Source organism: Cenococcum geophilum, assembly GCF_001692895.1.
Source record: "Cenococcum geophilum 1.58 unplaced genomic scaffold K441scaffold_12, whole genome shotgun sequence".
NCBI classification, from domain to species: domain Eukaryota; kingdom Fungi; phylum Ascomycota; class Dothideomycetes; order Gloniales; family Gloniaceae; genus Cenococcum; species Cenococcum geophilum.
The window spans coordinates 2193181-2205258 of NW_027137570.1; the positions used below are offsets into that span (position 1 = coordinate 2193181).

Sequence of the window (12078 nt, forward strand, 5' to 3'; positions counted from 1 at the left end):
ATATTAAAGCCGCTGCAATGTAAAGGACGTAAAATAAATGTAACTCTAATGTTATAAAGTATATTAAGACACGCCTAAGTAAACTATAGAGGGACCCTAGGGTGCCCTATAGGAGAATAAACTAATAACCCTAAAGTAGGGAAGAGATATTAGAGAAACAGGTAAAGAAAGTAGAAGAAGAATGGTGCCGCTTTAGGGCCTAGGCCTATATAGAGGAGGAAGGGAGACGCGTAAGAGGTTAGTAAAGATAGTAAGACAGAGAAAGAAGCTAAAGTAGAATACGTAAGAACGCTAGGAAACTATCTACCGCAATGTAATACTGGTTGGACTAACGCTGGAGAGGTAAATGGGAGTTAAAGGTATAGAGGCTAACTTAGGTAAGACGAACCTAAGCTATAGTATGGTTAATGCTATGGGGGGTAAATACCTAAGGGCTCCGAGAAGGCCTAATAAAGGTAGAAAATATAATAGCAACACTCTTAAGAATAGGAATAATAGGACTAAAAGATTGGCTTTACTGGGTGGGTGTCCTAGTAGGTAGCCTAAGATGCGAATGTGGCTGGCCAAGACAGATATTAAAATACGTAATACTGCTATACCCCCTACGCACTAATCGAGAAATAATGCTCTTAGTAGCTGGTATAGAGAACTATAATATACTGCTCTTAATATAAAAAGGCCTTAAGGCGGTTACCTAGTGGCTTATTAGTTAAAATGTGCTAAATTAGTTCTGGGTTGTAAGGGAAATGGTAATAGAAGGTAAGGGGGCGAGCAGTAGGTGCCCCCTAGTAACTCTATAGTAGTAGAGTAATAGTTTATGATACTAGCGCGTCCGTAGGCTTGTTACGGCAGTAGTGGTTCCTAAAGAGGTTAAATAGTAAGGTAGTAGAGCACTATAGGCGACTTGTAGGCGCTAAGTAGGCGAGTCCTAAAAGGCGGGAGATGGATCACGGGGGTTTTCTTCATTTTTCTTAAATAGAGTTTTCTCCCTATATGTAAATAAGGAGTAGTCCCGCGTGGGCCTAATAGGGATCCAAATTAGACGTTAAGCAATGAATTATTATTATATTAACCTATACTCCTTTATACTTATAAGTATAAAAATTATATTAACTAAGTTTTATTATAATTTTCTAAGCTCTAACTCTATCTTTTAATAGTTATAGTTTAAATTACTTTACTTTAGCTTTTATATATAAGAGACCTAGGCTTTCTTATTTATAAATATTAATTAGATTATTTAATATTTACTATTATAAGAATTTAGCTTATTAAGTAATAGTTATATAAAGTAAAGACTATAAGCTACTCTTATAATACTAAATATAATTGCTTATAAGCTAGATATATTAAGGATATATCTAAGATAATCTTACCTAATAGTAAAATAGACCTAGAATTATAGTAAAACCTAAATTATTAATATTATAATAGAGGAGACTAAAATATATTAGCTTTATAGAATTTAGTAAGATCTAGAATATAATATACTAGAGTAAATAGAGGCTTATAGATTATAAGTAAAGATTTTAATTATACGCCTTATAAACTTTATAATTAAAACTTTATGTATCTAGATTAGTTCATTAGAAGTATAATATACCAATATATCTAATAATAATAGATATTAAATAATATAAATATTATAATTATATAATATTTATATAACTCCTTTTCTCGTCTTCCTCTAATAATTTCCTTATAGTTAAAATTTTATAGCTGAGAGTATAAATATTTATTATAAATTACGCCTATATAGAGTATCTATTTTCTAAAGCACTTTAGAGGCTCAAAGAGAGTATATATTATACTTATTTTATCCTTTAATATATATAAATATTATTATCTATTTAATATTAGAACTAAGTTATATATAAGATATATCTAGGATATATCTAGGATATAGTCTTTTATATTTTATATATATCTTAGTAATATTCTTATTATATATTTAGATTAGATAAATCTATAATAATATTTAATTCTATACTTGAGTAGGATATAGTATTCTAGTATCTTTTAACTAAATATAAGTCTTTTTATTACTAGAGATTTAGTTTATATAATTAATATTAAGCCTAGTATATATTATAGAATTCTAACTTATTACTTAAGCGTTAAAGAAAAGGCATTAGTAGATTATTATAGCTGGTATTAGGATTTATAATTTTTTTATAATACTCTTAATATATGCTAGATATTATCCTAGTTACTATCTTTTAATATATTATATATATATTCTCTTATACTTATTACCCTTTATAAAAGAAGTACTTCTTATAATTATTTAAAATCTTTAAATTAAGAATTAAGTTTGCTTTATTAGTAGTAGTATAAAAGAACTATCTAAGATAGGTAAGTGCGTGGGGGTGCCTGGATATATTCTAGATATATTAACTAATATATCCTATTCCTAGGTTATATCCTTAGATATATTCAATAGGTTATTTCTAATATATATTCTATTATATTTAGAATATATCCTAATACTAGATTTATTATCTAATAAATCCTTAATACTTCAATTTATATCCTAAATTATATTTAGATATATATAACCTAAGTTATATCCTAAGTTATATCCTAAGTTATATCCTAGATATATTCTTAATTATATCCTAGGTTATATCTTAGGTTATATCCTAGATATATCTTTACGCAATTTAAAGTAGTTATATATTGTTAGTTATTTCTAATCTAGAGATTATACAATCTTAAATATCCTATAGATAGGATATAGTTATAATATTATATAATTAAGTATATAAATGGCGATAATTTTAAATAATTTTGTATTGAAACCTCATTAAGTGTGCGCGCACGGTGTTAAAGTTCATCCAGTGTAAGATTTTGTAACGTGGCGTATTTCCACACTCCCGGAGCTTTCGGCAACACTGGCCGAGCTGTATGCTCAAGCGGCTGAGGCACCTGAGATAAGCGCTCAGCCGAGCATGGAACACCAAGGTTTGTCTAATCCATTTCTTGTTTCTCTCTTCATGCGCAAGGATGAACCCGTCGGGCTAACGTAGATCTTCTCGCGCAGTAGACGATAGCCACTGGAGCAGCCCAACCCCGCGCCGGATCGCCGCTGCACACCCTAGCTACTGTATAAGGCTGCCGCCATCACTGGGCGCACGATACCTTTGGTCGTTAGGAGTCGCCGTACGAATACCAACTCGCACGCCTGGTTGCTAAACAGCGTTCTCCAGAATGCTCGATAAAGCCATGGGAGGTCTTTTACAAGCGCATACTGTTTTGGGTGGATGTTTGTGTCTTTTTTCTAGGTAGATATGATGAGCGGGCATCAGGATGTCTGCACGTTACGAATAAAATTGGATTGAGGACTCTGTGGTAAACTTTATGGACCAGATCTACCTCCAACTACAAGCTTTTATTTTATTAAATCATGTTTATCAATTTCTGTCCAACGTTCCGTCCAGCGTTCTCTCCAGTGTTCTTACTTTGCATGTTAATTCTATTTCCTCATCAATTTGGCTTTTAAGTACAGAGAAACCGTAGTGTAGCAGGTTGATATCCAAACTATAGCCTGAAAGCCGCGAAACTATGAAGACGTTTTGCGTAAGCGAACTACAGAGTAACGTATTTAATATATATGATCCGGGCTTATGTATGTACATAGAGCTTCGAGCTATATACAGAGGCTCATTCCCCTGAAAAGCAAATATATAACACTTCAACCGCTTATAATTGGAAGTGATCTCGCCAGGACCTAATTTATTACATATTAGAGCGCATATTAATGAACCTATATTAATCACAATCCGGGTCCTTAACGACAACTCCGTCCTGTTGGACACTTGGGAACCATACGCCCTGGTTAAATCGTCCAAAGCTCCAATTAGACGGGTGCTTTTGTACCATGCGTTGAATTTTGTCGGCAGATGTGCACATTTGCTCAACATGGTCTTCACGTCGATCATCTGCAGGATCTGAGGCATAAGACCCAAGCTTTCCGGCGAGATCGCTTAGGACAGCGCTCACTAGTGATTACATGTAAGATTAGACGAAGTCAATGGGGGAGTATATGCAGGAGCCGTACCGTTACTACCGCTAACCGTTATATGGTTGACCAGGGCCTCACCTATAGTTCGACGAACATAGGAAGAATACTGTGCGGCATAAAAGCGCTCTGCGTGCTGATCTATGAGTGTACAGAGCACTATTATGCCCTGAGTGATGTCGTTGCCCTCGAGCGTGTGGTCCTCGTAGATTGTTGGCTGCCCCTGATAGCTTGACTTTGGTTGGGTGCGTTTTCCCTGGGCGGAGCCGGTTCGTTTGGAACTGGAAGGCCTCTGGCTGGAGGAAGGTCGTTTAGAGCCAGTGGAGGGCCTAGTTGAACTAGACGAAGGCCGCTTAGAAGATGAGGGTCGTTGAGAAGAGGGAGGTCGCTTAGAGGCAGGTCGATTTGAAGTGCGAGGTCGAGCTGTTGATGCCCTCACAGGCTCCATGGGTATAGGTTCATTGGCCGCTTCCTTTGAACTACCACAGCCCATAATCAGTACAGCCTCTCACCCCTTTTCATATGCACTGCACAACCACAATCTTTCTTTACCGTAAACCCGTTCGGTATGTAATCAGGGCGTTTTCGGTTGCAATCTGGAGCTTTTTCAATCTGACGTTGATCTGGTAGTCGTACTCAATCTGAAATAAAACCAACTGTTTTTTTGTTCGTTCTAAAAGGCCTCAGACGAGGCTTAAAATTAGTCACGTCTTCTGCCAGTAATGATTAATCCTCTGCCAAAACGTACCTACTACCAATCCTTTATTACCAGCTCCTTATTTAGTGTCCTACTATGTCGCCAACGACTGCCACCCCTGCTCCTGCTACTAATACGCATACACTGCGTTTTTCGAGTCCTCCGCAACTCTTGTATATAGCCCGCAGCTCGCCAAGTAACTCCAAAGAAGAAGTTATAGTTAAAGGCCCAGTAGAGGCCGTTTGGCAAGGGCTCCGCACAGATAACTCGTATAAGGAAGGCTGGTAGGTAGCTCTAGACACTGCGCAGGCAGAGACTTAATATCTAATTACTATACGGCAGCTTAAAAGTAAGCATAATAGCTATAAAAAGGACTAAAAAGCATAGAAGGAGCTCTGCAGCTAATCTAGCTAGGGGTAGGATAATAATAAAGGTGTACTACTTACCTCTAAAGACGTTATGGATAGATATTTTGAAGCCAATCCTGAAGTTTTGAGACGCTCTGCCAGCTTTCCTAGAGGAGCTTTATTAGCTAGTGATATTTCCTACATAATTGCTCTACTATACCTTCCAGTTAATAATTATCGTCCTCAGGAGCCACTTCCAAGCTAATTTCACGACCAACTTCACCCCTCCCCCTTTGGGCAGCTGCAGATTCGATGCACCTTCAATTCGCTTGATTGCCACCAACTGTAGATAGTAATTGTAGCAAACGCCTCTATTCGCGATCGGCCTTCCTCCACAGCGCCGTAATCTTTATCAAATGTCGTAAGGTTTCCACCCACACGATATTGCCAAATTTCATCGACCTCTCTGCAGAGACAGCGTTGTATTCGCGTTTTGGCGGCCACAGTGGAGGCGTAGTTAAGGGGGAGAAGGGGGAGCGCACGGCGTATGTCTTCGATTTGATTCTCCCAGCCAAAGGTGATTTTCCAGGGCCACCGACAGGTCCTTGCGTGTAGCGGCAGCCGTTCGCTACAATTACTCGTACAGTTGGTGGGATTAAGGAAATTGGATGGCGTAGCAAATTTGAATGTCGCCAGCAGGGGGAAGGTGAAGCTGGTCGTGCAATTGACTGTAGAAAAGGCCTCAGTAGAGCTCCTTAACGAGTTTAACGACATGGACCTTGACGATCAAGTGCTTATTCTAGAAGCCTTTAAGACGGAATAAACGCAAGGACCTTTTAATTTACATCGGAGGTGTTGCGGAAGAGGTTAATAGACGGGACTCTGGCAAAAATAAGCAAAAAGGAACATGGACGCGCCGAGACGATCAACTAGTGGCTAACTCGTCCGGCCGTCACCAACCTCAACGGTTAAAAGCGCGTGTTGATCAAGCCGCACGTAGATTGATCGCCGATATTAAATGGAAATATCCTAACAACCTTAACTCGTGATTGTAGAGCTGAAGAAAATGAGGTTAAAGGCTTCGCGATCGCATTAGGTGTCCACCTGGTAAGGTTATGATGAGGCTCTTCTTGATCTTGTATTTCTGAGTAATATTGACGATAGTTAATGCGTTCTCTTATATAGAAAGGCTTGTACGCCTCTTTGAGGGGTTGTATCTGTAATAGTAGAGAGGTGGTGATTGAGCGATTAAGGAAGGAGGTATGGCGACCTTGGGGTTGTATCCCATGTAACGGTAGTCCTACCATCAAATAACAATTGGGCATCCGTTCTCGATAACTGTAGGACGAATTGTACCGTTGCAAGGAATAGGCAAACCAGGTTACTCTCCATAGAATGAAAAGAGATGACGCAACGGTGAAGTAAGGGTGCCCAAGTTAAGTTTGCGTAACAATTGGACGAGCTACCCATCACATTCCCATCTCCTGGAGCAAGGTTAAAGTCTTTATCCCTAGGAAATCTTTGCACAACCGGGCTTCACGGATTCATGAGATCACACTAACCTGCCATTGTATCACTGCAATTTTCCTCAGGTGCATCCACCGCAATCTTCCTCAAGTGCATCTAGTGCATCCACTGTAATCTTCCTCAAGTGCACTGCAATCTTCCTCAGGCATCCACTGTAATCTTCCTCAAGTGCATCCACTGCAATCTTCCTCAAGTGCATTACTGTAATCTTCCTCAAGTGTATCACCGCAATCTTCCTCAAGTGCATTACTGCCTCAAGTGTATCACTGCAATCTTCCTCAAGTGCATCACTGCGATCTTCCTCAAGTGCATCATTGCAATCCTCCTCAAGTTATACAGATATAGTTACACGTATGAATAAAGCAACTGTAGACATAATTGAGTGAGGGCAACAATATGTATGGGTATTTGAGGCAATAATATGGTCTGAACGAATGGTACAATTTTTAATTTTTCAGGGCTACGCATCAATTTAAACCATGCCCCTCGGGGTGTACCTCCGATGTTACACGTAGGCAAGCCACGTGAGTGCTTCCTGACGTCGATATCGACATGGATATTTCAGCGATATTGCATGCATTTACGGAGGTCGGTAACATAGCCAATTGCACCTTCCCAATTAGGCAGTTAGGATACGTTTCCTCAGAAACTCTCTACAAAGCCTTAAAAATGCTAGAATTTTGTATATAATATATCTAGACGTCAATTAGGCACAAAGAACATGGAGAATTGAGGCTGTAGAAGTTTCTGCCTAAGCAGAAAAGGATGCAATCTGCGGTCGCATAATTATAGGGCGCCTCGGCCGCCCGACCGCTGGGACGCCTAGTACCCTGGTAGAAACCGTTAACTACTAACACAGAGGCTTCTGCAACCCTAATTTACCGATTTTTTTTTGCCGAATCAACGACTAAATAGATTTTAAATAAAATGTTGCTGTTTTTAATGCTCTTACAGGTAGTTATTGCGGGTGGTAAGCTTGGGGGTATCATAACTGCCGAAGGTGCAATTGGCTATGTTACCGACCTCCGTAGTAACCGGAAATATATACTTTGTCGATCTATTCGAGAACTGCGAGACTTGTTCGCAATATCGCTTTTCTCATCTGTATGAGACTCAATCGGAGTTTTATGCAGTGTCCTCACCCCGCTATATAGATTGTGGGGTGGCTGTTGGTGGCCTTGGGATGAAGTTGGTGATCGGGAAGTACACAGGGTGTACGACCCTAGTCCCCCCCCCCCGGTACGCGCGGGCTGCAAGAACCTTCGCAATCGGCCTCCTCCGCAGTATCGTGATCTTTGTCAGGAACACCGTCGATTTTGGTGTTGCTATGCACGGGCCACAACTCCGAACACACTATCGGTGCAAGGGATAAATATATAGCTGATTAGCATTACACTTGCCTTAGTTACAAAACTTATAGCTCCACTTTCCTTAAAGTATATAATAACAAGGCTAAATAATAAGTACATTGTATTAGGATGCTCATAAGGCCCTAAATTATAAAACGTAAGCCCTTTCAAGTATTACTCTTTTAAGAAATTTATGCTTTAATTTGCTTATGAAATAAACCACTGCCATAGCGATGCTTTTTTTTTGCGTGTTAGCCTATAGCCGGAATTTGAGGCTATATATTATCCTAATTGGCGCTGCCGATAGGACCGGTCCTTTTGGTGCCAATTGGCGTTTGACAGGTGCCAATTGACGTTTGATAGGTGCCAATTGGCGTTTGACGCAGCCTCCCGTCCTGGCTGGGTGCCCTATTTCTTCACCTATGTCGCTCAACATCCTCAACTCGAAGCATATCTTTTGCGTTTAATGTCATAATGTCTTAGTACGGCTCTATGCGCTCTACTCTATATTCCGGCTAGCTTTCCATACAACTTCCCAATAGCGCTCCCACCAAAACTTCTTCGCTATGGTTCTCGATCCTCTTTCCGCTCTCAGCCTTGCAAGCAATGTTGTCCAATTTATAGATTTTGGAAGCAGACTTATATCAGAGATCCAAGAAATCCGTCAATCTGCCTCCGGGTTAACAAAAGAGAACATAGACTTCCTTTTCACGGCTGAGGCCTTTAGGCGGAAATCGGATATCCTATTCGCTAATCCTACCGACGGAATAGGCAGCAACAGCCTTCCGCTAAGTTGCAGTGCTCTGCAAGAGTTTGCGGTCCCATGCCGACAGGTTTCAGATGAACTCATAGCTATACTGGAGGGCCTAAAGGTCATGGAGCCGCGGAAGAGGCAGCAAAGTTTCCGGCAAGCCTTGAGAAGCATCACTAAAAGGCGGAAGATTAAGGAATTAGTAGCTAAGATGGGAATACTACGAAAACTTGTAGATTCGCATCTTATCACTATTCTCAGGTCTTTGCTCCCCTTCCTCGACTTCTGGCGTTTTTCTAATCTAAAGATAGCGACCAGTCTTCCTCAGTACTGGACTCTTTGCGAACTATTCAAGAGGACAATAAGCGTCTGCAGATTAAGAGGAATAAGGACATCATCAAGATAAAAGATGACATCGTTAGCATGATTAATTCACATGAAGCGACGACGTCTGTGCCTCAATGTACATTGGCTCACGTGTCGGAAAAATTGAAGAGTTTAGTAATAGAGAGTGAGAAAGAAGCAGGAGAGCAACGTATACTCAACAGCCTTCAGTTCACATCTATGACACTTCGACGTTCCGCAATCCCTGAGGCACACAAAAATACCTTCTCTTGGATCTTCGACAGCGCTTCCTCTTCTCATGCTCCTAGCTCATTCCAGAGCTGGCTAGAGAATGGAACTGGGGTGTACTGGGTTGCCGGGAAGGCTGGCAGTGGAAAATCAACTTTCATGAAATATCTTTACTACCACAGGAAAACACGTAAACTTCTGCTTCCCTGGGCGGGACACACAAAGCTTGTCATGGCAGGCTTTTTCTTCTGGAATGCTGGGGCTCGTAAGCAGCATTCGCAGGAAGGGCTCTTTCGGTCCTTGCTGTTCGAGGTTTTACGCCAATGCCCAGGGCTTATTCAGACCGTTTGCTCTAGCAGATGGACCAGGCAGAAGGCTCCCCTGAACGAGCCTTGGACACCCCAAGAGCTGGTCGAAACTTTTGAAAGGCTGATCCGCCACAGCGTTGATGATACGAAGTTCTGTATCTTTATTGACGGCCTTGATGACTACAGCGGTGATCATCAAGAATTGGTGAATCTTCTCAAGAGTGTATTTGGCTCCTCTATCATAAAGCTTTGCATATCCAGTCGACCACGGAACATATTTCAGGAGAATTTCGGCGGAGATAAGTTCACCCATCTTCTTCTTGAGGACCTCACTCGCAATGATATCAAACTCTTCATCCGAGAAAAACTTGAAGATAACGTGTCTTTTCAAAACCTCGAGCAGAAAGACCCACGCTGCAGGGATTTAGCTGAAGAAATCGTGAACAAGGCTCAAGGAGTATTTCTGTGGGTTACCCTTGTGGTGCGCTCGCTCCTTAAAGGCTTAACAAACGCTGATAGGATCGCCGATCTGCAAAGGCGGCTAAGAGAGTTTCCTCAAGAACTGGAGCCATACTTCAAACACATGCTCGATCAGATAGAGGACATTTATCAGGAAGAGTCTGCTCAACTGTTCTACATTGCTCTCTCCGCCGATGAGCCTCATACACTTGCTACCTACATGTTTATTATTGATGACGAGCATCACCAGGATGCCATGATCCAAGATGATGCGCCGATTCATTTCCTCAGTGTAGATGAGATCAAGGTCAGATTTGAGGTCACAAAGAAGCGTCTCAATGCTAGATGCTTAGATCTATTGGAAATACAGGAGGTAACGGACTCCAAGGTGCCAGAGGATATGTACAGTTGTTATATTGTCGACTTTCTTCACAAGAGTGCTCGGGATTTCTTTCTTAAAAGCAATATACGAAGTTTGCTTGCGAGCCGCGTTAAACCAGATTTTCAGGTCAGCAAGGCCCTTTGCAGTTCCTTCGTCCGTCAGACGAAGTTGAGACCTGAAAGAAACACTTCCCCTGTCGATAGAGGTACACTGGAGGAGCTTTGGGGCAAGATTGTTTACTACGAACTTGAACTAGAGACAAAAATTGGGGAAACGACATTCGAAGCGCTCGAAAAGCTAGATGCAATTTCTAACATGATCTACAGTAAACAGACGTTGGGCGACGGTGTGGTGTTTGTCGACCCATCCACATATCTTGCACAGCGGCCTTTTCTAGAGAATGCCATTCGGAAAAAGCTGTACGTATACGCAGCAGCCAAGCTTCACGAAGATCCCGGATCCATGGAAAAGTGCCGAAAACAAGTCTTACTGGACCTAGTATTACTCAGGTGCCCCCCTTCAAGCCCTCATCCATCTCAAATTCCAGCAATTGTTGGCTTACTCTTGGACAATGGAGCTAAACTTTTCAAGGAGACCGGCCACCAGGCGGAAGGTGAAAACTCTCTCAAACCACCTCATCCTTTAGCGAATACCCCCTGGAACCGTTTTGCCTTTTTCATGGAGGAACATCGCCATGAAGTTAAGCAAGAAACTCTTGTGACTTGGTTTAAGGTAGTGAAGATGATAATTCTCCGTGATTCAATTCACTCAGAGATAGCCAATATCCCAACTGCTCCTTCATATTTGGCTCTTTCTGAAGCGTTCCACAAGATATTCTCACCTGATGACGCCTCTCACCTAGATAAAATCCTCGAAAGATATACCAGTACACGGCTTAGAACGGATACGAAAAAGTGGAACTTCCTTAGATGGCTCCTGTGGAGATAATTACCAATGGACATGATTGATAAGCCACAATGGTGAAATAGTAGAAGTATGAGATGGGGTGTTAACTCTCGTCTTCGTCCAGTGATCTTTTTGGATTGAGGCTCGTGGGTCAGGGGCAGTGGGGCTCTTAGGGCTCCAATCTATACCCAATTCGGGGGGTGTATCTCGTGGTCGGTGCGTGGGGTTGAATACGTAACGGAGGCAATTACAAGTCGTGGTCTTTATCTCAGTAAGCGACTCAGACGGCAAAGGCAGAACTTAAGGCGCACTCACTAATACTAAAGTGTTACTAGTCCCTGCTTAAGAAAACGCCAGAGGGCCTTTGGTGCGGAACTCTATGGTGCTCAACTTCAATTTTCGCAATTTTGTATGAGACACTTTCTCCTGTATATTTAACCCCTTAACAATACCTATTTAACCTAATAAGCTAACAAGTTAAATTAGACCAGTCTCCTCCACAATCAATCACTTTTTTATAATGGGAACACCACTTCCTCACGAGTTACGCGCTTTTAGTATTTAGGTAGACGCCGACGCGTCCTTATCCTCCCTCTACAAAACTCTGCACGAAGCTCTAAATAAGCCTAAATATACGCTCTACGCAAAGCTCTGCATAACGCTTTGCTTAAGGCTCTACTCAAGGCTCTACTAAAAGCTCTGCTTAAAGCTCTATTGAAGCTCTACTCGAAGCTCTACTCGAAGCTCTATCGAAGCTC

The 12078-nt window shown here is 41.3% G+C and overlaps 4 protein-coding genes across 4 annotated transcripts; 2 read left to right on the top strand and 2 right to left on the bottom strand.

Moving 5' to 3' along the window:
• Positions 1–3771: 3771 nt before the first annotated feature.
• K441DRAFT_675691 (uncharacterized protein) lies at positions 3772–4514 on the bottom strand (the record flags this gene model as incomplete). The annotated part of the gene is made up of 2 exons (XM_067650877.1): positions 3772–4001; positions 4061–4514. 2 exons carry the CDS (start codon positions 4512–4514, stop codon positions 3772–3774), a joined length of 684 nt encoding a protein of 227 aa, XP_067506269.1.
• A 791-nt stretch (positions 4515–5305) lies between these two features.
• Positions 5306–6482, bottom strand: K441DRAFT_40180 (uncharacterized protein). Its single transcript, XM_067641496.1, has 2 exons — positions 6103–6482; positions 5306–5793 (listed from the first exon to the last, which is right to left on the bottom strand). The coding sequence occupies exons 1-2, from the start codon at positions 6388–6390 to the stop codon at positions 5437–5439; spliced, it is 645 nt and encodes a 214-aa protein (XP_067506270.1). The 5' UTR covers positions 6391–6482; the 3' UTR covers positions 5306–5436.
• A 2025-nt stretch (positions 6483–8507) lies between these two features.
• On the top strand, positions 8508–10582 carry K441DRAFT_551188 (uncharacterized protein; the record flags this gene model as incomplete). The annotated part of the gene is made up of 2 exons (XM_067643085.1): positions 8508–8953; positions 9004–10582. Coding segments are annotated over 2 exons (2025 nt in total), but the record flags the coding sequence as incomplete, so codon positions are not given.
• A 427-nt stretch (positions 10583–11009) lies between these two features.
• On the top strand, positions 11010–11476 carry K441DRAFT_656773 (uncharacterized protein). Its single transcript, XM_067648061.1, has one exon. It carries the CDS (start codon positions 11093–11095, stop codon positions 11360–11362), a length of 270 nt encoding a protein of 89 aa, XP_067506272.1. The 5' UTR covers positions 11010–11092; the 3' UTR covers positions 11363–11476.
• The last annotated feature ends 602 nt before the right edge of the window (positions 11477–12078 follow it).

What these genes read in the sequence shown, in the direction of transcription:
- K441DRAFT_40180 (XM_067641496.1), bottom strand. Translation starts at nt 6,390, where the DNA reads ATGCCCAATTGTTATTTGATGGTAGGACTACCGTTACATGGGATACAA. An exon ending in CTCTACAATCACGAGTTAAG is followed by an intron (nt 5,794 to 6,102) that starts GTTGTTAGGATA and finishes CCTTTTCTACAG; the next exon opens with TCAATTGCACGACCAGCTTC.
- K441DRAFT_656773 (XM_067648061.1), top strand. Translation starts at nt 11,093, where the DNA reads ATGGAGGAACATCGCCATGAAGTTAAGCAAGAAACTCTTGTGACTTGG.